Source organism: Panthera uncia, chromosome B4 (genome assembly GCF_023721935.1).
Source record: "Panthera uncia isolate 11264 chromosome B4, Puncia_PCG_1.0, whole genome shotgun sequence".
Taxonomy (NCBI): domain Eukaryota; kingdom Metazoa; phylum Chordata; class Mammalia; order Carnivora; family Felidae; genus Panthera; species Panthera uncia.
Window position 1 is genome coordinate 92,900,053 of NC_064809.1, and position 27,895 is coordinate 92,927,947.

Consider the following 27,895-nt stretch of genomic DNA (forward strand, 5'->3'; position numbering starts at 1 on the left):
AAAAAGTAACCTGTAGGGGGATACAGAAAAGCTCTTACCTCTCCTGAAGTCCTATGGGCTTCATTTTGAAAGGAGAAGGGCAGACAGCGGTGGTAGCTTTGATCTCAGGAGTGTATCGGCCTTGAGGGTCCACAACCACATTCAGCACCTTTGGGGCTTGCTCGGGCTGGACCATGCTGTTGACTGTCTTTGCCTCAGACTGTGCTGGCTGTAATGCAATGGGTGATAGGTGGATCTCCTGATTTTTCTCTTTATCTTGTCGCAAGGAAAACTGAAACTTTTCTTTTAATCTGTAAAGAATCTATAGAAGGAGATACAAAGTCTTGCTGTCATATTTTGCACACTAAACAACAAAATATAATCTCTTCCAACCCAACCCAGAAGACAAACTAAAATGAAGGTTCAATGATAATACAACTAAGCAAAGCCTTCCAGAATGGTCTCTCAATTTTATTATATTGAGATTTTTTTCCCCAAAAGGATATGGTTGGTATTTCTAGTTGTTAAACAAATGTGTTAATGGATCTATTCTTCAAATATATATTCAAAAGAAAATTTGGCTAATTTTATGAAAGTGCCAGATGTCAGTTTGATCACATGCAAATCTTTATTCAAAATGGCTGAAATGGAAGGCTGATGAAAGGAAGAGCCATGAAATATGTATGGGCTGATGACATTTACAGAAACAGAGATCTGCATCCAGTACAACATGGGAGAATAAAATCTTGTAAAATATAATGAAAACATGGTTATGTTATAAATCTTAATTTCTTATGTTGGTAGATATCCACACTAGCCATGTATTAACTTGAATATCTTGTAACTTCTTGAAAAATTTAAATGTAGGGCACTTATCAAAGAATAATTTGGATAACCAGAATTTCATTTCTTACCTCTTTCCCCTTTTAATTAAAAAAATTTTTTTTAATGTTTACTTATTTTTGAGAGAGAGAGAGAGACAGAGTGCGAGTGGGAAGAGGAGTAGAGAGAGACACACACAGAATCTGAAGCAGGCTCCAGGCTCTGAGTTGTCAGCACAAAGCCTGACGCAGGGCTCGAACTCATGAACCACGAGATCATGACTTGAGCTGAAGTCGGGAGCTTAACCGACTGAGCCACGCAGGCACCTTCTCCTTTTTAATCTTGAATGCATGTAGGAAAAAGCAAATATATTACTTTCCTCCATTCTCAGAGTCCTTTCTGGAATGGCTAATTCACTTCAGAAATGGTAGGATTGTCATTTTTAAATTTTTGAAGGAATTGGGCTGACTTTGCTCAAACCCTCCATGGACTGAATTGTGAGGAAGTAGAGTTTGTTTCTCATCCTCAGCCTTCTCTTTTAATAAGTTTTTCTTTTCTATTTTTATTTATTATTTTCCTTTTTAATTTATGATTGACTTTTATTTTCTAGAGAGGGAAAGAGTATGCAAGCGAGGGACAGGGACAGAGGGAGAGAATTTTTTTTTTTAATGTTTATTTATTTATTTTGAGAGAGAGAAAACTCTAGTGGGGGGAGGGCGGAGAGCAAGAGAGACAGAATCCCAAGCAGGCTCCAAGCTGTAAGCTCAGAGCCCAATGCAGGGCTTGAACTCATGAACCATGAGATCATGACCTGAGCCAAAGTCAGGAGTCAGACACTCAACTGACTGAGCCACTCAGGTACCCCTATTTCAACTTTTTTAAAAAAGATTATTTTATCTTTTCTCGTTTTATTAAGATGTAATGGACATATAACATTATATAGTTTAAGGCATACAACATAATGATTTGATTTTTTTTTCTCTTAATGCTGACTCCTCTACTCCAATTACCGCAGAAACTATATGCCCTTGGGGTGCCTAGTTGGTGGCTCAGTTGGTTAAGTGGCCAGCTTTTGGTTGCAGCTCAGGTAATGATCTCATGGTTCATTGAGTTCAAACCATGTGTTGGGCTCTGCACTGACAGTGCAGAACCTGCTTGGGATTCTCTCTCTCTCCCTCTCTCTGCCCCTCCTCTGCTCTCTCTCTCTCTCTCTCTCTCTCTCTCTTTCTCTCTCAAAATAAATAAACTTAAAGAAGAAACTAGATGCCCTTGTATTTCTTCAAGTATGTTCTCAGGAAGTGACTTGATAAGTTAATGCACATAAAGGGGTGACTTAACCCATTGTCTGTAATTACAGCACTGACAATGTCTGCATTTTAAAAAGCTTTAGGCCAACTGAACTCCCTTGTTTAATGTCTGAAATCCATTAGCTGAACGAGTGATATTTTAAGGGAGAGGGCTTTCTTGGCACTTTTCAATCATATTCACTCTAACTAGTCCTAAGACTAAGTCTTTCTTTCAAAGTCTTTTAAATTCTAGTTATATCTATATTTGAAATCTACTGGAAAAAAATATATATATACATATATATATATATATATTTGTTAAAGAATTAATAAACAGAAAAATTAAATTGAGAAATAAATTGAGAAAGAAATAATCTGAAATAATGGAGAAGATAAATACCTTTGAGAATGTATTTCAGGAAAATTTTAGAAAATATTTGTCTAATGTTCTTAAAATACATTGGTAGCACTTGTGGGTATTTATTTGAGGAAAATGAAAACACTAATTCGAAAAGATATATACATACCTATGTTTACTGCAGCATTATGTAGTAACAATAGCCATGATACGGAAGCGACCTCAGTGTCCATCCACTGATGAATGGATAAAGAAGATGGCATATATACACAATGAAATATTACGCAGCCATAAAAAGAGTAACATCTTGCCATTTGTAATAACATGGATGGACTTAGAGTGCATTATACTAAATGAGATAAATCAGAGCAAGACAAACGCTATATAATTTCAGTTATATGTGGAATCTAAAAAACAAAACCAATAAGCAAAGAAACAAACAGAAGCAGACTCATAAATACAGAGAACAAACTGGTGGTTGCCAGAGGGAAGGGGGTAGGGTAATGAGGGAAATAGGTGAAGGGGATTACGAGGTACCAACTTCCATTTATACAATATAGAAGTAACAGAAGCATAGGCAATAGACTCAATAATACTATAATAACATTGTGTGGTGGCAGTGGTGACTATGTTTTTCATGCTGAGCACTGAGTAATATATAGAATGGTTGAATCACTATATTGTACACCCGAAACTAACACACATTGTATGTCAACTTTACTACAATGATAAAAATAGAAAATGGTTGAAATGGGCAAAAAATATGTTGTTAAAAAGTCTGCCTAACAAAATAATATTCTAAAAAATCAAAAAGAAGCAAAACACAACAATGTAAGATGAAAAGGTATCAGACTGAGATGAAGAAGAAAAGCATTTTAAAAGCTGAAAACTCGGGAGCAGGATGAAAATCTTTTAAGCAGCAAAGAACGGAAATGACAATGCAGAAAACACAGCCAGTGGCATATGTGGCAAAGTCAGGAGATTGCCTGGAATATATAGCAAAAAGATAAGAGAACAAGGTTAAAACAAGGGAAACAATGGCATACAGAAGTCAGAGAAAAGTCACTGTGAACGATAAACCAGACTAAGTGAGAGAGCTGTGAATCATTCAGAACTATTTTTCAGTGCCCACTGAATGTCATGTATTGTGAGACCTACTGAGGATTCTGCTATGAACAAAATAGACTATACCCTGTTCTCATGGAATTAGAGATATGGAATGAAAAAGGTGCTCAGCCAAAAAACATGTCAGTTGAAAAAAGAATAAATGTGAGGAGAAAATGGGAGAGTTTTTGTGACAGAGGAAAAAATGCATTTACAAAAAAAATGCATGAATTCCACACCTCGATAAATTGAAGTTCATGAGAATGAAGCTAATAGTATCTCAAATACACAAGGTGTCAGGGAATATACTGCCTGTGTACATTTCCTGGAAAAAATTAACCCAAACTCATGAGAAAGATGACTCAAAATTAAGAACTGAAGAACTAGAAATTGTGATATAAAAGGGAGTTTTGAAATTATGTAAAAATGAGTGAAAATGAAATTTAATTATGTCTCAGGTCCAACATCTCAGATTATAACAAGACAGAGGTTTGGGCAGAGAGGTAAGAAATAGGAGTGATTGTACATTAAGTGATTTATTTATTTATTTATTTATTTATTTAATTTATTTAATTCTCATGTTAGATAACATACCTTGTAGTCTTGTCTTCAGGAGTAGCATCCAGTGATTTATCACTTACATACAACACTCAGTGCTCATCTCAACAAGTGCCCTCTTTAATGCCCCTCACCCATTTTCCCTCCTCTTCCCCCACCCCATCAACCCTCAGTTTGTTCTCTGTATTTAAGAGTCTCTTATGGTTTGCCTTCCTCTTTTTTTTTAATCTTATTTTTCCTTCCCTTCCCCTAGGATCAGCTGTTAAGTTTCTCAAGTTCACATATGAGTGAAGTCATGTGATACCTATCTTTTTCTGAGTGACTTATTTCGCCTAGTATAATACCCTCCAGTTCAATCCATGTTGTTGCAAATGGCAAGAGTTCATTCTTTTTCATTGCTGAGTAGTATTCGATTGTGTATGTGTATATTCATCAGTTGATGGACATTTGGGCTCTTTCCATAATTTGGCTATTGTTGACAGTGCTGCAATAAACATTGGGGTGCATGTGCCCCCTAAGTGTCTTTGAAATTAGGGATACAGATGGAATCAGAGTTAGAATGATCACTATAGGTCCTTCTGACTTAATTATACATTGAAAAAATTACAGTCCATCTGAATCATGTGGCTTGCCCAAAGTCAGCAGTCAGTGAGGGCAGATCCAAGTCCTGGGGCAGTTCTGCTTTGCAGACCCATGTACTTTCCACACCCTTACATTACTTCTGGTGCTGCTCTTTGCCATGCTATCATTCTTAACGATTGACTCTGACCTCACATCTGCTGCAGATCGGTTCTCACCACTGGCTTTCAACACCACCAAATCTAAGAGTATATCTTTTGTGGATTAAAATTTCTCTTTAAGGAAAAGGACTATGCACCTAGGGAGTATAACTACAAATGCATTCTTATAAATTGAACTGTCAGGCAATTAAAAATAATCCTTTTTGTCTTTTATTCAGTTCACTTCCTCGTACACTGGAAATTTTTATACTGGTGGCGTTCACTGACAAAGGTAGGGTAAAGCTAAATCTTAAATTTTTGAAAATGATGGTGCTAAATATTCCTATGAGAAATATTACTGCATAAGAAAAAAACAAGACATCTAGTATTAAGTGACAAATCTTCTTACTCTTATTATAATTACTTTTACGAGCTATAGGATAGAAAACATTGAAGATAAATATCCCTACCCTGTGTATGATGCCTAAGAACTGGGGGGGGGGGCAGTTAATTTACTGCTTCTCTTCAGTTTTCATAACCCTCAAAGGCACTTTGCCACCACTTTGCGCAAACAAAATCCTAGAAATACTAGAACAGTACCAATAAGATAACACAAGATTGCTAAGTTAAATACATAATTACTAAAAGGTGAGGCAATAGAATTTAAGGCAGGACATCTTTTTAATTTATTTTTATTGATTATTTTAAAAAATATTTATCTATTTAAGTAATCTCTACACCCAACATAGGGCTCAAACTCATGACCCCAAGATGAAGAGTTGCATGCTTTTCTGCCTGAGCCAGCCAGGTGTCCCTAACTTTTTATTTCTTAATTGCAAGCCAGCTATTTACTTGAATGAGAAGAGAAACAAATATATCTGTACCTTCACAAAAATATCTTTAATAAAAGATAATACATATGTTATATATTCTTAGTTCTTCACATCTGAATATAATATGTACATCAGAACATTTGATTGCCTGTTTACATTTGGGTTTTGGAGAAGCATATTTTCATTTCCAAATTAGAATATTTGGAGAAGCATATTTTCATTTTTAAAATGAAAATTTGGAGAAGCAAATACTTATTTTCAAAAATGAAAATGAGACAGCCAAGGAAATAACAGCTTTCTCAATAGCTCTTGACAGGTAACTTTTATGATTATATTGGTATAGAAGTAGCTCTAGTCCAAAGTCCTTCTTTACTTCATGAGTTTATGTTCTTGCTGAAGAACCTTTGCCACATATTTTTACAGTCATTGGCTTACTTCATCGCTGGTTACAGGTCAGCTTTTTAATCTGTGTCATATGTGTACAAACTGATGCCTACGCCTTTGATTAGGTAGAACTGATGCCTACGCCTTGGAGAATATATAATGCTTACAAGACACTTTAAAAATACTCAAGAGTGAGGACACCTGGGCGGTTCATTTGGTTGAGCATCCAACTCTTGATTTTGGATCAGATCATGATCCCAGGGTCATGGGATTGAGCCCTGCATCAGGCTCTGCACTGAGCATGGAATCTGCTCAAGATTTTCTCTCTCTCTCTCTCTCTCTCTCTTTCTCTCTCTTCCTCTCTCTTCCTCCCCCCCCCCTTTCTCTCTTTCCCTAAAATTTAAACAAAATACTCAAGAGAGAGACTTGGTTGACAACACATGGAAAGAATGGAAGATGTTGTTACCTGGCAATAGGTGGGTTGTCATGGAATTAAGTTGTAAGACAGTGGTTCTCAACCAGCAGGGATTTAGCCCTTCAGGGGCATTTGGTAATGTTCTGAGATGGTTTTGGTTGTCATACTAGGGTGTGTGGTGGGGTGCTACTGGCATCTAGTGGGCAGAAGCCAGGGATGCTGCTAGATACTCGACAGTGCACAGGACAGATCCTCCTCTCTCCCCAATATAATTACCCAGTCCCTTTGTGTGCTCTTGGTCAAGTCACTGATCCTCTCAGGATCTTGGTTTCCTCATCAGTAAAATTAGCAAACTAAAATACATTAAGTGTTTATGCATGGAATCTATAGTTAATAATACAACACTGTATACTTAAAATACCTTGCTAAGAGGGTAGATCATATGTTAAGTGTTCTTATCACAATACAAAATAATAATAATTAAAAAATTGAGTGCCTGGTTGGCTTAGCGGGTTGAGCATCTGACTCTTGATTTCAGCTCAGGTTATGATCCCAGGGTTGTGGGACTGAGCCCCGTGTTGGGCTTCACGTTGACAGCATGGAACCTGCTTGGGATTCTCTCTCTCCCTCTCTCTCCGCCCCTCTTGGCTCATGCATGCATGCGCTCTCTCTCTCTTTCAAAATAAATAAGCTTTCAAAAAATAATAAAAAAATAGAGAGCAGGAGGACACTTTTGGAAGTGATAGGAAGATCTATGACAAAGATGGTGGTGACGGTTTCATAGGTATATACTTATCTCCAAACTCACCAAGTTGTGTCCATGAATCTGCACAGCTTTTTGTATGTCAATCATACTTCAATAAAGTGGCTTAAAAATACATGGAGTATTTAGGACCACACAGTAAATTTAGTGCCAATTTAGTACCAGTAAGTGTGCAATAAAGGGAAGACATTAAATATTACTATTGTTATGATTTTTATTATTAAGAGGATTGCATTCTTAATACTTAAGAAGTAAACAGTTTTTATTAAGATAGGACAAAATTAAAAATTGCTTCAAGGCACATGCCTACTCTGAAAATGGTATGTTTTACAGAAATGGTTCTGTAAACAGATCATTCCAGCCAGAAATCTATTCCCATTTCCCTCAGTCTCTAGCAATTATATAAAACCAATTAGAAGAGGGTAGCTGTTTATGTCCACCTGTGACATGTTTTCACTGCATGGGGCTCAGGCTATAGCAGGTGATCTGACATACAACTTCCTGTCTCAGCTACCAAGACCATGACTAGAAAACTTCTACATGACTAATAATTGGCTTTTTTATGGGTCTAACACGCTAAAACTTTTGTTGACATCAAGAGCTCTTTTCCTGTATTTTCTAAAATTGCTTTCCAGAAGCAATCTGGCTTGCAGATATCTCTACCTACATTTCATAAATGCCTTTGCACTTTGTAATAAACCTCTAAGTACATTTGAAGACTTAATTTTGATGATAAATGTTCTTTCCATTGTTTATTGAAGTTTAATAACTAATTCTTAGTAATAAATTTCCCCTACCTAAAACAGACTGAATGGATTGGAAATTGCCCACACACTTTTCCTTGGAAAATTGTATTTGTCTATTTGTCGCTCCACCCACTCTACATTCACATCTGAGAGGTGCTAAATAAGTCACACATTTGAAAATGTCATGCATGTCTAATTTTATGCCTGGCAATATAATTTTTTTTTATTTTAAGGAAAGTAAACAATATGCCACATTTCAAAAATTTTGCCAAGCCTTATGTTATTGTTACATAGCACACATAATCCACCATCACAGCAATTTACCTATAAAGTTTCATAATAAAACCATATGCCTTTTGTTTCTGTGGTATGTAGGAAGGCTGGATCGAAATAATGGTATTTGATCTCTCATACATATAGTTATTGCCAGAGGGGAAATTCTGTATTGTGTCTTTTCTTTTGCATGGGATCAACAAAATCATGGGAAATAGAATCAGAATATTATGTGTTTGAAAATTGCAAAAGTGATAGCACAACTATTACTGAGAGAGCCAAGTAAAAAACTTACTTTAAATCAAGGTCACTATCAAAAGTACTTGAGCAAAGATAAGCTTTTTTAGAGAATCACATTTGACAAGTCCCTAAATGTGAACTGTTGACATGTCAGTGTTATAGTTGCATCAGATAAACTTAACTTAATGTTAAATCCAGTCTGAGTAGGTAAAAAAATTTTTTTTTCTTTTAAAATTTATTTATTCTGAGAGATAGAGAGAGAGTGGGGCAGGGGCAGAGAGAGAGGGAGACAGAGAATCCCAATCAGGCTCTGTATTGTCAGCATGGAGCCCTATGAGGGGTTTGAACTCACGAACAATGAGATCATGACCTGAGCCCAAATCAAGAGTTGGACGCTTTACTGACTGAGCCATCCAGGTGCTCCGGAATTTTTCTATCAGTATTAATTCCTTCATGTATAGTGCTGGTTCCTCTGTTACGTTTTTTCCCTTTTTTAAAATCTTATTTTAAAGAGAGAGAGAGAGAGTATGTGTGTGTGTGTGTGTGTGTGTGTGTGTGTGTGTATACACACACACACGAGCGGGGGAGGGGCAGAGAGAGACGGAGAGAGAGAATCCCAAGCAGGTTCTGCGCAATCAGCACAGAGCCTGATGGCGCTGGATCCCATGAACTGTGAGATCATGACTTGAGCTGAAATCAAGTGTCAGATGCTCAACTAACTAAGCCACCTAGGCACCCCTCCCCTGTGACTTTTCAAAGCGACCTTTTCTCATGAAAATTTAAGATTGTGTTTGAAATATATCATTCTACTTCTTTCATTTATTCAAGGGCAACTGGAAGACACATGAAAAGTGTTGTTTCTCTCACTACCCCCACCTCCAACGTGTTCCTTGCCCAAGAAATGGGAGCTCCACCAGCCAGGTACTCAGCCAAATAAATGAGGAGTCAACCTTAATTTCTTTCTTTCCTTCTCCCTGAGAAGGGAGCAAATCCTGTCATTTCCGTTTACAAATAAATCCCAACCTTTCACTTCTCTCCATCTCCACCACCATCCCTCCTCTGGGCCATCATCATCTTTGTCACCAGGCTAACACAATGGCTTCCAGAAGAGTCCTACTGCTCCCAGCTTTGCCTCGTGTTCTGTCCCCAACCACTCTTCACCAGCACAGCACCTGCTCTTGTAAATCCACACATGAAATCACATCAAAGCTCTGCTTAAAACTTTCAGCTTCCACCCTTCTTGTTAAGCCCAGAGAGGCTGGCTTATTCCCACCTCAACTGCTCTGTCCTCTGCCTGGGAGGCCCTCTCCCCACATTGTCACATATCTTGGAAGTCTCCGAGGGTTCTGTTCTGCTCACTCACTATTAAGGTATCTCTTCACAGTGCTGCACAATATATAATTTTTAAAAAAAATGAATAGACTTCATTTTTTAAGATCAGTTTTAGGTTTACACAAAACAGCAAAGAGTACAGAGTTCTCATATACCCTCTCTCCCCTATTTCCCTAAACAATTTTCCTATTAACATTTTGTATTAGTGTGGTCACATGTGTTACAATTGATGAGCCAATACTGGATATTATAATTAACTGAAGTCCGTAGTCTAGATTAGGGCTCGCTCTTTTTGTTGTACATTCTATGGGTTTTAACAAATCCATGATGCCATGTATTCACCACCACAGTATTGTACAGAATAGTTTCACTGCCATAAAAATCCGCTGTGCTCTACCTATCCATCTCCTCTCCTGAAACCTCTGGCAACCACTGATCTTTTGATCATCTCTAAAGTTTTGCCTTTTCCAGAAGGTCAAATACTTGGAATCATGCAGCATGTTCAGTATTTGTTTAAAAAAAAAGTACTAAATTATTATCTGTGTCCCCCCCTCCCCCGCTTTAGAGTATAGGTCCTACAAGAACAGGGATCTTGTTCTCTCCTTTGGCCACAGTGCCAACCACAGGTCCACAGCGTATCCCCTGCAGGAATTTGTAGACTGAATGAATGGATGAATCTAACTGCCAACCAAGTGGACAGCAATCACCCATACTTTGGAAACATTCCTTTCTCGATTTGTTCTAGTAACTTTGGAGCAGACTTATCTAGGTTTCTGACTTTTACATTGATGCTTGGCAAAAACTGGGAAAAGAAGAGCTAGTCTCTGGCCCCAAGGGGTTGAGAGTGTGGCCACCACAGATTCTTTTGCCTCATGAGACCAATATGTCATGAAAGGATTTATCCAGTCATGCTGGATATGCAGGTGCTCCTGAGTTAGAGAGGCAGAGCCTGGACCAAGTCCTACATGGTAAAAGCAGGCTCTGCTGGGCCTCTCTGCCCTCCAGGACTCAGAGGCTACTCAGGAATCTGCTTTCCCACTTCCCTCCTTTACCCTAGCCTTTGCTCTGCCCAATCTTATCCGTCCACCCCTCCCAACGCACCCCCAGCAATCTCTGCTTTTAGCACTCTCAACCTCCTTGAATTCTCCTCTTCCTCCCATCTTTTCATCTGTGAAGCAGAAAAACACTCTAATTGTGACTGACAAGAGAGAAAAAAGCCCTCAAGATTCCTCAGATTAAGGAAAAGAAGAACCGCATGTGTTAAAATAGTGCAATTAACTATTACAACAACAACAACAACAAAAAAAACACACCCTCTAAAATACTAAAAAATGCCCAGAGGTCTCAGTCATAGTTTCCCTAAAATCTCCAACTTTGTCTCATTAAATTTTTCCCTCTCAGTCTCCACCGTTTAATACATAAAAATCAAATTTCTTACTCAATGTTTAAGTTATTCTTTTTATTATTGTGTCACAATTCTTAGAAATCTTTCTAAATGTGTGCCCAAAGGAGACCAGACGCTTCTGAATTCATGATGATGGAAGCTTTAGGGTGTCCTTACTGCTTCCTATATTTAGACTCGAGGAAATATGCCCATCATCACCATGTTCAAGGCCTTAAATGTTTTATATCCTTCAAGTTTAGACTTACTCAGCCTCTGCCTTTCCCAACTAAGCCCTAATCTTTCTAACATAAACCCCTCCCCAGCAGGGGAAGCATAAATGAACAAAAACCAATAGGACACTTAGCAATACTGTTGGTTGAATAGTATGTAGTGTGATGTCTTTTGGGGGCATTTAAGAGCTAAGGAAGGGATATTTTTGAAAATGTACAAAATTAAAAAGAACATAGCACAAGAAAAAAAATGTTTAAACCCCTTTGTAAACATCAAATATTTTAAAGTACATCACAGAATTTTTGAAAGAATAGGAAAATCTTATCAACGTATTTGAAAAGTAACTATTAACTCCCTCAATACAAAATAGAGCTGCCTAGTTTAGTGGGTTTGCTCTGGGTTCTTTTTTATTTTTTAATTAGAAATATACTTTTAAAGGCTACACATTTATAATTTATAATTAACAGAACTATTTGCCATGTATACTTTTATACTTTTTAAATTCATTCACCTAAAAAGTTAGTCAACAGTGAATTATCTAGCCTTTGAGCCTATGATCATCCCTTTTAATGCCTAGAATTTCAGAGAATGCTATCTATCTTTAGCTATTTATCTAATAGCATTAATATCTAATGCTATTTATCTTTAAAAATAAATAAGGAAATCAACGATTCTTAAAGATATAAGCTTGCCCCTAAGACGTTTCTTTTTAAAATTTGTCCTGAGTTCCATAAAGATGATATAAAAGAAGAAATAAAGTAAGCCCAAAGTGTGCCCATGGGACTTTAATGACTTTGAGGGCTCCAGTGACCATGGTAAATCACTTTCTAAAGCTTCATTCCCAGGGTTGATCAAGTTACTAAAAGCCTCAGTGCAATTACAGCCTTATTCTGCAGGTCAGAATCTGTAATTCCTTAGGTTTTCCTTAGCTATCACTCTGCCGTCAGATATGAAATATTCCCAGTCTAATAGGATCATAGCCTTGCTTCTGTTCCCAGTCTTTTCAACATTCGTTTGAATGACAGTATCCCATAGTATTAAGCAGTGGCTCAGTAAGGGATAAGATATATAAAGAAGCAAACTTACCATCAAACACGTTACTATAATAACAAAGATGCTGAGAAAAATGACAACAGCATAAAATCCTTCTTTGCTCCAGATTTTGTCCGCTTCATGCTGCCCTTGTAAAACATTTTTCTTTAAAAGCAAAACAGAAAGTCTGACGTTAAATGAGAGTTTGAGGAGAATGGCGTTCTTATCAGACACTCAACATATTTTTAGCTTCACTCCATTCAGTGTAGTAGAACACACCTACGTCCCCCGCTGCCAGAGCTGCTTCTCAAACTGATCTGAGACGAGGACAGACGTCCCTATACATGAAGAGATGATTTTATCTCCTGTGCAGGAGCGAGCGTGCCGGACATGGCATATTGGGTCCTAGACTTTGTAAATGTCCCTCCAACAGTCTCTCTGGGAAATTACCTGGTTCATAAGTAAAAGAGTTCTGTTCTTTTCTGTGTTGAGGAAACTGTTTCTGAAGCTTTCCTTACTGTTTTAAGTCCCCTCCCACAATACCAACACCCTGGTTTACGTGCTGTAATGCAGCTCTTGACTTTAAACAAAAGTGAAACAGGTGCAAACAAAATCTCTTGATGCTTTTATAAACAGACTAACAGTGTCAGGATCATTTCCTTCCTTTTTTTCTCTTTCGTCAAATCTTTTTTTTTTTCCTTTGAATGCAGTCTACTTTTGCAGTTCACCTCCACCTGATTGAAGTTCACCTCCACCTACAAATTGTTAGGATATTATATTTTACTTAAAGCAACAGGGAGCATCAAAAAGTGCAGAATCATTTGGAAATAAAAGTAAGATAAATAGTTTTACTTGCGCCTTTAAAATTTTTTTGCTTGCTGCTTAGTGGGTGAAAGGGTGGAGAAGAAGCTGAATAAAATGTGAATGAGTGTCTTAGTTTTATTTCACCCAGTCCTTCTTTAAAAAAAACCCCACATCTATTAATATCACAACTTAGAAGGCAATTAAATTTTATAATTCAGTGAAATTTACAGATTCATAGTTAAGGAAACTTTAGCTTGAAACTGAATGGCCTACAGTTGGGAAAAACATAAATGCTAAATCAAGTCAAATGTTTCTGCTCATCTAAACTTCCATTTTGTTGAAGTATGCCTTTTATTTCCCTCGGTGAGAGTCCTTGTCTGTCTTTGGATATTGCCTCCAACAATTAAGAAAGCCCTGAACAACAAGATATTGATGATGAAAAAGCCACATGGATAGTGGCCATGGAGAATGAGAGTTCATCTTGGGCACCCCAGTGGCAGATGAGTGCCCAGCTTAATATAACCACTGGGGTGACTTCAGCTCCTACTATGTGGAAGAGAAAAACCACCTACTTGATCCTAGTCAACCCACAGAATCATGAGAAATACATAGTTGTGTCAAAAATAAAATTCTTGAAGAAAAAGAACACCCTTGTCCTTGTAGGTGTCTGAACTTTGAAATCATTGTTAAATTATTTTTCAAGACTTTTTAAAAAATACAACACATTCAATGTTTGTAAATTAGACAAAAAGAAATAGTTGCCTTAAAAAATAGTTTATAAAAACTTTTATCCTGGAACTCAAGTTGCTGGGGACTTGAACAAAACAGAGCAGAAAGGATCTTGGAGTTCAATTGTGATTATAAAAATGATTTGAGGCAGACTCCTATTGCTTGCGTAGTTGAATTTCCATTGCCTTTGCTTATAAAACACTGATATGCTCACTGTAACATCTCGCCTACTTTCTAAGACACAAATTCGTAGATATAAGAAATGACTTGTATGTATTTTAAAAATATGTAAATGGTCAGTTGAGGGAGAATCTGAAAATACTTGCTTGATGAAATGATTAGAAACCAAGTATCCTACTGGAAAGGAAATCTTGCATTCAAGTGGTGACTTGTCTTTTACTCTTTGACCTCAGCCAGATCATATTTAATACAATACCTCTATAAACATAGCTGGAAACTATCAGAAAAAAAAAACAACTCTTGTAGAAACCAGGTATAAATATGGTAATGAGTTTTTTACAGGCAACTAAATAACAACTATTGCTTGCTATAAAAGCAAACTAGTTAAGCCTTCAAGTAGGCAGCCTAAACTTGTCAAATTTAACTATGAGGATCTGAGCTTTAGTTCATGTAAAATTTGGATAAAAAGCAGTGGTTAGGTGGGTGGAAAGAGATTTTGTGTTCCTAACCTGATTTGGTTCCTTTCTTTCTCTTTTTCTTTCTTTCTTTCTTTCTTTCTTTCTTTCTTTCTTTCTTTCTTTCCTTTCTGCTATAGTTCGACACCTCTGGAATATCAACATGTTCCTTTCTGCTTAAGACAAATCTGTTTTGTTTTCTCTTTTAACCAAAGTGGTGATGATGGAAGAATTAACCTCCTACCCCCACTCCCCCACTCCTAGTTAGAAAGGCACTTGTTTTGAACTCCTAGAACTTAGTCACTGCGCTTTCTTGGTAAATAGATTTCCTTCTGAGTCATGCTATTACTGCTGAGCACTACTATATTTGTACAGAGATCTAAAAAATTGATAATGATAGGGTAATAAATGGAAAAGTTTGTAGTTAAGATCCCACAAGTCAAAAGAGTATAATTCACAGGAATCTCCAATCTAACCTTTGCATAAGGTTAATGTGATGCCTTTACAGTTTGTCAAAGGGCTGAGGGTTCAATAATTCAGAGGCTCCACAGTCAGGTCAAACCCAATGCCACTGTATTATCTTTACATCTTATATCATAGCTACATCTACCTACATGCTTTGCCCTTTAACTCTGTTGCAGTGAAAGAAGCTGATGAATTTTGTTTATTACTTAAAATTTGGGCTGTTTCCTGTATCCACAATACGGCTTCTCTGCATTGTTTAATAATTTGATGCACGATAGTTGTCTTAATTGTTTTTTTTTTTTTAAACAATTCTGATCCCAAGTAATGGGAGACATCCCAAATGCTAGAAGACATGATTCAGAGGCTTTAGGAGATATATCTTTTTAGAAGAGATGAAGCACACAGAATAAGAATGAAGTGGAAATATTTTAATTATTTGGTTAATTGAGTTAGGTAGACAAACAAGGTGTATCCTATAACAATATAATTTTGTTAGATAAATGCTAAATGTCCACTGTATTATGCATAAAGTGAACAATTCGTTCTGAATTACCCAACACATGTTATCTTTAATTGTATTCCTCCTCTGCTTTGTATGGTCAGGACTATAATTCTTTAGATTGTTGACTAATGTTCTAGTTTCAAGGAATAATCACCATGCTCATGGGTAATGGTATATATTTATTTGGTATATATTTTTTTCTGTATGTGAATATTCCATGAAAGTATCATTCAGCACCTTGGCCTGTTAGTTAAGGAAGGTAACTTCCTCCTTTGAAACATAAGACCTGCCAAACTGGCATAATTCGCCATTAAACAACAACAGCAAATCCTAGCTCATTTTTGCATTATCAATGTAGAACTTACTATTTCAATACATATTTAATTCAGTCATTAATTAATTTTTAATTAATTTTATTAAAAAATTTAAAAATAGAAACTAAAATAATGAATTTCATTTTATTTCCCTAAGATTTAATTTACTAGGCAACAGGAAGTCTAATTTTATCTTTATGAGCATCTTATAATAAAAAAATATGGGAGTACTTACAATGTTCCAGCTCATAAAAATATATAAAAGAAATAATATCTTTTTCTCCCCCAAAACTTAGATTAAAGTGAAAACAGATGAATAAACAAAAGTAATTCTGTATTTGGTATTTTTGTTTCCCAAGAGTCATTTCCAATTAAATCAAGCAGATAAAGAAACGGCAACGATGGAAAACATGTCCTTCCCTGAAAGTAATGCATATTAACTTAGAAATAGATGCTTTGAGACCGCATTCACAGTGTTCTCTGATCCAGATAAAGGATGAGAAACCAAAATACCAATATTCTTTTTTTTTTCCTGTTAATAAACATGTTAGCACAGCACAGTGATAATTTGGGAATAAAAATGTGAAAGAATGGGTTGAGGCATAAGTTGTTATCAGCATTAATGACAAAGATGACAAAGACGACAGTGTTAATGACAAAGATGAATCAAGAAATGAAGAAACAGAATACCATCACCAGCTTAAACAAATATCAACAAATGCTTTGCAGTGCCCCTTTGGACCCTATGTTGCTGAGGTTGCCCGGGACCATAGATGGCTTTCTCCTGTTTCTGCATTAGGACTTCAGGTCAAAGGGTAATGCTGGGTCCATTCTAGAAGTGCCTGAACAAAAAGCCGCAAACAATCCATCCTTCTCTCCTTACTGAAATGCCTCATATCCAATTAAAATACTTCCCAGTCTCCTGTCGGTAATATTCTCTAGATTCTAGATTTCCTAGATTTCTAAATTTCTACACTTTCATAAAAAGTATCACATTTTGCCCATCAAGTATACTTCCATTATTCAACTACACTACAGACCTGTGGTCTATGGTGGGCTAATAGTTCTGTGACAAGCTCCTCATTATCACCGGGCTGAGGTGTGTTGGAGGACAAATACTTAATTTTTACTGGTTTTTTTGTTTGGTGAGCTTCTCTTGGTTTGCAAATCTGGATGACTCACTAAGCTGCTGTATTCCTAAAGCATTCAGAGTGGCATTTAAACTCAGAATAAAGCAACAGGGAAGAGTGCTTATAATATTCACTGAAAGATTATGGGAACAAATAAATAAACCCAATGGTCTTTTTAAATTTTACAGCACTGTCCTGGGCAAGATAGTGTGCAAGGCCATCTGTCAAGGGCCTAGATATGGAAATGGTGTTTGGTTGGATACAAAAGGGAAGCCCTTCAGAGTCACATGCAATCAGGGTTGAGGAGGAGTTTGGGTATTTAAGCTCATATTGACCTTTTCCCCTGGCCTCTCTGAAGCAGGAAATGAGGGGCTTTCTTCCTCAAAGCTCCTATGGCCCAGTGTGGTAACATTACCATGGATTCTCCTTATCTGCTTATATCTTATTTGCCCTACTAGAAGACAAACTCATTGAAAGCCAAAATCGTATTTTATTTATTTACTTGTTTGTTTATTCATTTATTTGTCCAACTTTGGACACTACCTAGCACACTGCTTGTCTATTTGTGTGCCCATTATATGCCAGCGTCTGAATGAAGGGGTGGAGACAACAGATAAAGTGAAATGGCATATGTTCTCAAGGAGCCTATAGGGTAGAAATAGGTTTGAAGACCAAGACGGGATAAGGGCTTCTTGCACGAAGCTCAGTGAGAACACAAAGCAAGCGCCCACATCTGTGGAAGCACAAGGGAAGGCTTTGCTATAGAGTAGACTGATCTTGAACCACAAAAGGTGTACAGATGGATCAACATATGCACAAGCATGGAGGGAAGAGAGTATGGGGTGTCCTGGTACTCACTGAGTGTAGAGGTGCTGAAGCCTAAACTAGGAGGGTGCTGTCCAACAATCAGAAAGCCCAGTGCACAAAGGACCATATATCATATTAAGAAATCTAGATGTGATTCTATAGCATTTAGGAAGCCAAAGAAGAATGAAGAATCATGACATTAGGAGAGCACGGCCAGATCTGCTCTGAAAAAGATTACTCTGTGTGACAAGAGGGAAAATCCCTTGTGTGTGTTTTGGGGTTGTGCAGAGCATGGAGAGGGCAAGGAGGAGAGCAAAACTAGATGCAGCAAGACTGGCTGGAAGTTGTTGTTACAGTCATGGCTCAATGATGAAATACATCTTCATTCTGCCAATAAAAAAAACTGTGCTGCATTCAAATTATATTTGTTTGGTCCCTACTCCATGTGAGGACTTCCACATAGATTTCTAAAATTTAATTCATATTTCAAGTCTATAAGATAAAACTATACTCCCCCTATCTTTTTTTTTTTTTTTTTACTATACCCATTTTGGATATGAAGAAACTGAGGCTCAGAGAGGCTGATACTATGCCAAAGACAGACTTAATCTCATAGAGATTAAATCACTTGCCCAAGGTCACACACATTTTACGTGCTGGCTTTGGGATTCAAGCTCAGTCTTGGACCAAAGTTTTTTATACCACACCGGTGATATCTGCTGAAATGAGAGGCATTGTGCTTCCCTGAATAGGGGAAGAGACTAGGAGTCGAGATGTCTAGATGTCAAAGGTTGTTTTATACCTCATTTGCTTTGTCACTTTGGTGAAGTCACTTAATTTCTATAAGCCTTACTTTCTATATCTGTAAAATGTTCACATATGCTCCCTCAGAGTCTGAGTCTATGATTCTGTGAATTTAATTAAATGCATTCAGGATGATGATCATTCCAGCAAGTTTGTTAGAATGGGACATAGCAGAAGGTAAAAAGGGACTGAATTTATTCAGGGCCGAGGAGGGTGGAGATGGTGGGGGCAATTTAAAAAGTGCAGATTTAGAAAACACTATGAAGAATACATTCATAGTTCTTAAAATTATGTTCCTCAGAAAACAAGACAAAATAAAACAAAACAAAAACCCCATCTCAAATGAATTCCTAGATTGTGGACAAAGGTAAGTATCTGGCAACCACTGTGACAATGAAGGCAGTGAGGAGTACACCTGTTGAAGAAGAGAATAGAAGGGTGTAATTTTGGACACTTCAGTTTCAAGTAATCAACCGACAAATATATCCAAATGGCTTTTCTTCAACACAATTTACTGGATAAGTCAATAGAAGCTACAAGACCATAAAGATTTGGAGAAAAAAGTGCCTCGGAGTGGAATTTTGATGTGAAAATAAATTCCGTAAGGAACAAACATATTAAGTATGAAGATCAGAGAATTCTGACCCTTAGGGAGATTTTTATTATCAAATAACACACAATAAACAGCTTTCATTTCAACACCTCCCAGAATCGAGTTACCATGTCATGCCAACTGTACACATTTTTAAATGAAATATTCCATGAACAACATACCTCAGGGGAGACTTCTATAATTCCAAATTGAGATAAACTTTGATGTAAGACATTTATATTAAGTGAACGCAGCACTTCCTCAGATGGGAGAGCATCCGAAATTCCTGCTTTTCGGTTTATAGGAGACACAAATAGTTCAACACTGTTCTTCTTTCCCTAGTAAAAGCAAATTATTTGTGTACATTAATAGGCATTTTAAACAGCTTTGGGAAATATTTTCACCTTCCCCCTAGAAACATTAAAGAAAATCAGAACCCTAGAATGTCCAAAGGCATCTTGGCAATCACATTTATTAGTTATCTGGTACACTCAGTATTAACAGCCCAAAGCCTGAGATTTTCCAATGGCCTTCTTTCAATTAGTTGACACTTCAAGATTTGTATCTTTATATTTCATTGGACTCTGGTTTAATTTCCATTCCATGTTGTGATTTTTGAAACATATCATGTAGACGTTCCTGAAGTCTTTTGTGTTTAAAGAGGCATTTTAAAACAAAATAAATTAGGAACGCCGGGGTGGCTGAGTCACTTAAGCGTCCCACTCTTGATTTCAGCTCTGTTCATGATCTCACGGTTCGTGAGTTCAAGCTCTGCATCAGGCTTTGTGCTGACAGTGTGCAGACTGCTTGGGATTCTCTCTTTCCCCTCTCTCTCTGTCCCTCCCCTACTTGCTCTCTCTCTCAAAATAAATAAATAAACTTAAAAAAAAACTTTTAAACCAAATGAATTAAATAAAACCTGTTATAATGGTACAATTATTAGACATCACCACTCCATATATTTTTCTTATAACTTGTATTAACGTAAAGGCTGAACTAAGGAAGGTGATGCTAGATGAACTTTGAAGTTGCTTCCCTGATCCTGTCTTTCACCTCAACTATATTATACTTTTAAAATCTACCCTTGGTAGAAATGCATATGCTGTGCAGTAATATCATGGTACTTTCCTATTAGTATTACCTCCTTAGCTGAAATGGAAACACGGTATTTCTTACCATAAATGGCTGATACGCCACATGCACACACAAACCAAACACCACTCAAAAATGACATTGTCACTGATAGATTCTCTTCTACAACTTATACACTGCACTTATGGAGGGAATTGTTGTTAGTCTTTTCTTGTTGATGCATGGAGTTCGCTCATGCTAGACAACGATCTTTCAGTGCAATTTATCAGAAGTTCAGCCAGGTATAAAATGCATTATCATGCTCACTTCGGCAGCACATACACTAAAATGCAGGGTCAGTGTCCTCCTGGAAACCCAGAAAAAACGTTTCTGTGTTTGCGGGAGATATCAGACAAAGACTAAATACAGCATAATGCTGACGTGAAACATGTTTATAATAATTTAAACAGTTTCTGACCTAATAACCACAATGGTAGGAATAGATGACTTGTTTTGTGCCTGATACACTCCTAGGTACCTTAAATCTGTTATCCATTTAATGCTGAAAACACCTCCAGGGCACAGGTATCATAGTTTCCATTTTGCAAATGAAGAAACGTAAGTGGCTTGCCTAAGGTCACACGATAGGACATGGTCAGGCTGAAATGCAGTACGGTTCTGTCTGCCTGCCTCCAAAGCACCGTGCTCTACTGCCTCTTGCATCATCATAGCTCCATCTGTTATAATAATTGCTCTTAGAAACAGACATATATAGGGGCACCTCGGTTGAGGCATCTGCCTCTTGATTTCGACTTAGCTCGTGATCCTAGGGTCGTGGGATCAAGCCCTGTGTTGGGCTCCACACCGAGCGTGGAGCGTGCTTAAGATTCTCTTTCTCTCTCTGCCCCTCTCCCCCACTCGCACTCTCTTAAGAACAAGCCATATATATATATATATATATATATATATATATATATATATATATAAATGTATATAAATGCCACTAACATTCTCTGAGGATAAGCATATACCTCCCTGTGTGTTCCAAAACTATTTTTCATTCCTGCAAAGAGCTATTATGCTCATTAAATCTATACATACAAAAGTATATCTAAGATATCTAAGCATACCTAAAAGATTTACGTCTAGATCTAAGACATCTGTAATCCCTGTCTTCTCACTTGAGCCGGCCATGCCCTGGATATAAAAACCAATTTTAATTCTTTCAGGATATTGGGGAGTGTTGTATTTCCTCTTCAATGGTACTGTGTTAAAAACTACAGTTGGGTTTTTTTTTAAGTTTATTTAGTCTCAAGAAATAGTTGACACGGAATGAAAGTTATCATGGGGTCTGAAACAACTCATCCTCCACACACAGAAAAAATTCAAAGAAACAAAAACTCTAAAGCAAAATAAAAAGCAAATTCTTCTCCGTAGCTGAAAATACAGATATTGATGCAATAGACAGATAAGCCTAAGCAGGAGCGTAAGAATTTACAGGAGGGGTATGTGCAGTGAGATATTAGATGATCCCAAAGCCCCCTTTCACAGGAACTTTAGGTAATTAGATTTTTACAAAGAGAAAATCTTATGATTTGAATTTGCCTTTCTTTGCCTTTGCTCACACCCACCTTCACATGCAGATGGGAACGTGTAGTTGGATGACATCAAGGTTCCCAAACACTGAGGAAAGGGGGAAAGAAAGGATGTGGGTGACTGATAGATAGGTCTGAAGTGGGCCCTCTACAAAAGATCCTTCGGTTTTACCTCATCCCCACCCCAGATCAGATCCCCATCTAAGTTTTCTCATGACTTCCAGCCTTATCTATTCATGCATTCCATTTGTGCTGCTGTCCTGAAGGGTTGGGTCTTCTTTATTCTTTATTCGAAATCCTCTGCCTTGTGCATTTGGTACCCTTCATCCTGATACACTTGAAGGGTTTAAATAGATACTGTTTGGAGATGGTGTCTTAACTGATGTAGAAGCTCTCACTCTTAAGGAGAATATTTTGGGAGTAGTGTTAGGTTGGTGAGACAAGTATTTTCGGCCCCTCTGTTCATATCTATCGGGATAGTAGCTAGCCCTGAACTATCAGAGAGTTGACAAACTTTTCTGGAAAGGGCCAACTAGCCAAATATTCTAGCCTTCAATTTAGCCAACTACTCAACTATGCCATTGTAGCACGAAAGCAGCCATAGACAATATGTAAACAAATGGGTGAGGCTTGCTCCGATAAAACTTTCCTTGCAAAAAGAGGTGGTATGCCAGATTTGGCTCCTGGGCCATAGAACTGTAGCACGGGGGCTCTTTATTACTAAAGCCTTCAATAAAGATCAAAGTTTGTACTGGGAATGCAAAATGTAGGCATCTTACAATGAGGCGATTGATGTGCACTTGCTGGGGTAAGAGTCCTAAAGCTGCAGCCACTCCTTGGCGGAATATCCGAAGCAAGGTTATGTTCAGCCTGTTTACATCCATTTGCAGCGTCTGAAAAATAGAGGAAAAAATAAATCAAAATTACAGTAAATTTTTGGTTCCACATTCAGTGCCCGCTGATGGCTGACCATGACAATTTCTGTGACTGAGAAATTCATACTCATGGTGCTTTATTGCATTTTTAATGGAGATTAGGGAAATTTTATGTGAAATTTTAAATGATGTTAGTTAAAAATATGATGCAATTTGTCTAGGTATAATAAATAAAGCTAGGGAATAATCAATTCATAAGGAATTTCCCTGAAATGTGTGTTGGCCTTTAGCTTAAGGCCAGATGACAGATTGGAGTATATGGCCAAGTACATTTCAGCAATCCAAGCCTTAGGACATCTTTAATTTGTGTTCACACACAGTCACATGCTGTGTAGGTTCTGTGATGCTAGACTTGGCAGTTTCTTTATGTAGTGATCCACTGCCAGTGCAAGGCAAAAGAACAAGGTGCAATAATGCATTTTCAAACTCCGGTAAAGAAGCCAATGGTACTCATAATTTGGTCTAGGGTAAACAGTTGTTTTTCATTTGTTTGGGCAAACACTCTTAATTTTCAGGTTATTTGGGGGGAAAAGCACAGCTAAATATTTAAAAATTCCTAAAATACAAATCAAGTTACAAAATTCATAGTATAGCCTTTGTTTCAGCCATGGGTGGTATTACTACATTTAAAGTAAAATTGTGAACTAGTTAACAAAGTATTTTCAAAAACGCATCATAATCATTTGAGGTAGGTATTTTGCAAGATGGGGAAACCAACTCTTCATGCATTTCTTATATTTTATAATGCTTATTTCATTAACTTGACCATAGCAGGTTATAAAATAGCTGTTAGATGGTTGCAATATCATCTATTCTATAAAGTGGAGCACACCTCTATTTGTGCACTTCTGTGATAAAGAGATTGGCTTACATGCATAATCTACTATAGTATAAACATTCTTACAGGACCTTTTCACAGCTTGTTGTAAAAGGACAATGGAACATTTTCAAGAATTTATTGTTGTTTTCTTTTTAATGTTTATTTAGTTTTGAGAGATGGGGAGAGAGAGCATGAGCAGGGGAGGAGCAGAGAGAGAAGGAGACAGAGGATCCGAAGCAGGCTCTGCACTGACAGCAGCAGGGTTGATACAGGGTTCGAACTCAAGAACTGTGGGATCATGACCTGAGCCGACGTGGTCAAATGCTCAACTGAGAATTTATCGTTTTTTAAGGAAATAATACATAAAGTTATACATAACTTCTATGCATAAAGTTAGTACAAAATAAGTGATTGGAAACTGGACCAAATACTCAATATTACAGGTATCAGAGGGATTTGGGGAGGTCAAAAGACATGAATCAGTTAAATGGTGAACCCAGCTGAAGTTCCCGACTGCTTTTATACCTTAGGATCTTTTTTTTTCTTAATTTAATTTAATTTTTTTTTTATTTTAGAGAGAGAGAGAACATGAATGGGAGAGAAGGGAAGAGAGAGAGCAAGAGAGAGAAAGAGAGAGGGAGAGAATGTTAAGCAGGCTCCATGCTCAGCAAAGAGTCTGATCCCATGACCCTGGGATCATGACCTGAGCTGGAAATAAAGAGTTGGATGCTCAACCGACTGAGCTACCCAGGCACCCACACCTTAGTATCTTTTAATGTTTGCCTAGGGTCAGGGACCATAGAAGTGGGTCACTTAGGAAACTGAAACTGGACTCCTTGCCAAAAACTGAGATCCAGAAAAGGTCAGAACCATTTCAAAACTTTAGCTAACAGTCCAATGATAAAGTACAACTTGCTTCTGAGGAGGGGGAAAGGAGAATTATGTTGGGGGATAGGTAGAAAAGCTATATCAACACCATCAGTGATAACTTTTTTTATGAAATAAAACCCATCAAATGTATATTTGCTATATTATTTTATAATTTATAATTTATAATTGTTTGCTATATTATTCTCTCTACTTGTCTATAGACCAACTTTTTTTCTGATATAAAACAGCATAATTTAATACAGAAAAGTAAGACTTGAGCTCAACCCAGAAAGATGATCAGGATTTGGAAATGTAGTAATGAGGAAAGCATTATAGTTTCATGCATGCTTTATGTTCTATGGAAACATGCCTTATGGAAAATCCAAAAGATAAGAAAAACTCAGTCCATCTGGTGGTTCTGAGAAAGAGAGGGCTTCCTTTTGTCCAACAGTTTCCTTTTGGCTCTGCAAGGCTGTGGAAACCACCAACAGATAGGGGACATTGCACCGGAGACTTAACTCCTCTTCCTTTGCAAGGCCAAAGATGGGTTCCTCAGTTCCTGCAAATGCTGATTAGGAACCACTGACTTCTGGCTCACCCCCAGTGTTTGTCAGGCAGGGTGAGCAGGCAGGCACTGCTTCTGATCCCCACGGGCAGGGTTTGGAGCCAGCAGTCTACGCTGGGAACCGAGACTCAAGGGGCTTGCATACACACTTGAGAACTCAATTCCCAGGGTCATGATTAGCTCGAAGCTTGTAACTGTGGAAACAGTATTAAAATCGAAGTTCCCCAGATGAAAATGGTAAATGGAAGTGAAATGGGAAGTCAAGATTAAAAATCACTCAAAATGGCAACTTTCTAAGAAGGCAAAAGCTGTGCATTTGAAACAGGTATTTAGACTACCTAACTAGAGTCAAGAAATTAGTTGAAATAATTAGTTTAAAATTGCAATCAACTGGTTCATTGCATCAAAATATTTGAATAATTTGCCTCAGTTCTCTGCTTGCCTGAGATATCCCCCATAAAATAGTGATACTCAAATGAAGTACAAACAAATAAGTATATATTTGAGGGTCTAACATGTGCCAGAGATTATGTATGAGTGCAACTGGAGAAAAACAAAGGATTTGAGACAAAATGAGAATTTTATTTCAGAAGAAATCAAAGTGTAAGAATTCCTGTAGTTAGAGGATATATGTTCATTCCTTCCTTCTGGATAGGTGCTAGAGATGCACAGCTTCTTTTCCTCCTATCATGTAAAATCATAACAACTATGATAGAATATAAATTTCCATGGCAATAACAATAGTGTCACAACTTCAAAGTTACCATGCAATAATGCAGGATATATTTTAGTCTGAATTCTAAACCCATTTAGTCATTTGTATTATTTAACATACAAATGATTTAAGTTTTTAATTTCAAGAGATTCAAAGGCTCTTTCCAAATGCAAATACCAAGCCATAAAGCTATTCACAGCAGTAAATAATGCAAATAGAGTTACTATCCAAAAACAATCGAGTATTTTATTGGTATTATAAATACATATACAGAAAAAAATGGAACATATTAAAAAATTCAAAGATTTCAAACTCCATCTGTATTTAAATGTTTTTGGCCTCTGCCTCGTTAAGAGAGTTCTGAGTCAACACTCTTTACCTGGGGCCTAGGGTCCACCCCAGCTACCCCACAACCCGGGAAAAAGAGATACTACTTTGTAATAAGACTTTCTTTGATCACTGGATTGTCCACTAAAGTAATCGAAGCCTGTGACCCTTAGACATAAATCAGTCCAGTGGAATTCATTAAAATGTAGTACTTAATTCTATTCACCAGCATTATATTTAAATTAGAAGTATGTGATCGGCTTTTAGCAATTTATTTTTCAAGAACAGGTGAATAATTTTTGCCTGGGAGGGGGGCAGTTTTCTAAATGTTAGACCCCTCTTGATGTAATGCAGCCTGGTCTGCCATCTGATCAAACCCAGTAAGAGTCAAGACCACACCCAGTGGCCCCATTAGGAGGAGGAAGGCCAAATGGTCAACTCTCTTCCTAGCGAGGTGACCTCAAAGCCCCTCAAAGTCTCCGTTCCCAACAGCCACAAAGGAACCCAGCTTCCTCAGGACCAAGCCTGTCAAGAGGAATCTGCCCTATGTCTTTCTAACTTTGTGTGCCCATTGCTACCTGGGACGTCTAACTCCACATTATTAACAAGGAGCATCCCATTTTGTCCAGAGGTTAGATTGTCAAGTGAATTCCCGGAATAAAATCAAAAGTTTCCCTGTTTATGTCTTTGAACCAAGGAGAAGACCCTGACCTATCAGAAGCATTTTATACAATTGCCACGTCCCTTTTTACAATTCTGTGTTGTCCTCTGCTATTTTTAGACAGTATTTTATTTTCTTATTATTTTTAAATGTTTAGTTTTGAGAGAGAAGCAAGGGTGCGAGCAGGGGAGGGGCAGAGAGAGAGGGGGACATGGATCCGAAGTGGGCTCCATGCTGGCAGCAGAGAGCCCAATGTGGGGCTCAAACTCACGAACCATGAGGTCATGACCTGAGTCAAAGACAGAGGCTTAACTGACTAAGTCTCCCAGATGCCCCAATATTATTTTATTTTTATTTTCATATTTTACATTCCCACCTTTCTCAGAATTTTATACCTGCTTCCTTCTACATGAATGTCTTACTTCTTACACTTCAAACTCAATATCACCAACTGAACTTACTTACCTTTTTTTCTCTCCCCCTCTGTGACCAAATTTACACCTATTTCTGTATCCCATATAATGGGATGAAGTCTCATATTTGGGAGTCAATTGACTTGATTTTTTTCCCTCATGCTTCATCCCACCATCCGATTAATTATCAAGTTCTATTTATTCTGCCTTTTAAATATCTGTTGAAGGTTGAATCCATTTTCATCTAACATTTCTACCATCTTGGGTCAGACGACTACCACGGCCATCTGGACTGTTTGAATAGAATCTTCATGGGTTGCCAATCTTCTTTGGCTTCTAATTCATTCCCTATATGGACATCATAGTGCTCTGTGCAGAATGCTAGCCCAATGGAATCACTACTTAAAATACTTTAAGGAAATCTAACTTTATTTCTTCCTTCTTTTAAAAATTTTTTTGGATGTTCATTTATTTTTGAGAGAGAGACAGAGAGAGACAGAGAGAGACAGAGCACAAGCAGGGAAGGGACAGGGAGAGAGAGAGAGGGAGACACAGAACGTGAAGCAGTCTCCAGGCACTGAGCTGTCGGCACAGCTGACAGTGAGATCATGACCTGAGCGGAAGTCAGATGCTTAACCAACTAAGCCACGCAGGTGCCCCAGGAAAACTCATTTTCTAATGA

The 27,895-nt window shown here is 37.5% G+C and overlaps 1 protein-coding gene across 1 annotated transcript in view; it reads right to left on the minus strand.

Annotated features, from left to right (window-relative positions):
- Window positions 1-27,895, minus strand: part of PTPRR (protein tyrosine phosphatase receptor type R) — a 259,664-nt gene that overhangs the window by 93,915 nt on the left and 137,854 nt on the right. The window contains exons 4-7 of the mRNA XM_049627421.1: window positions 22,687-22,800; window positions 19,424-19,579; window positions 12,514-12,624; window positions 39-301 (exon numbers count right to left, since the gene is read on the minus strand). Coding sequence (XP_049483378.1) covers window positions 39-301; window positions 12,514-12,624; window positions 19,424-19,579; window positions 22,687-22,800 — 644 coding nt within the window. The remainder of the gene's footprint in view (window positions 1-38; window positions 302-12,513; window positions 12,625-19,423; window positions 19,580-22,686; window positions 22,801-27,895) is intronic.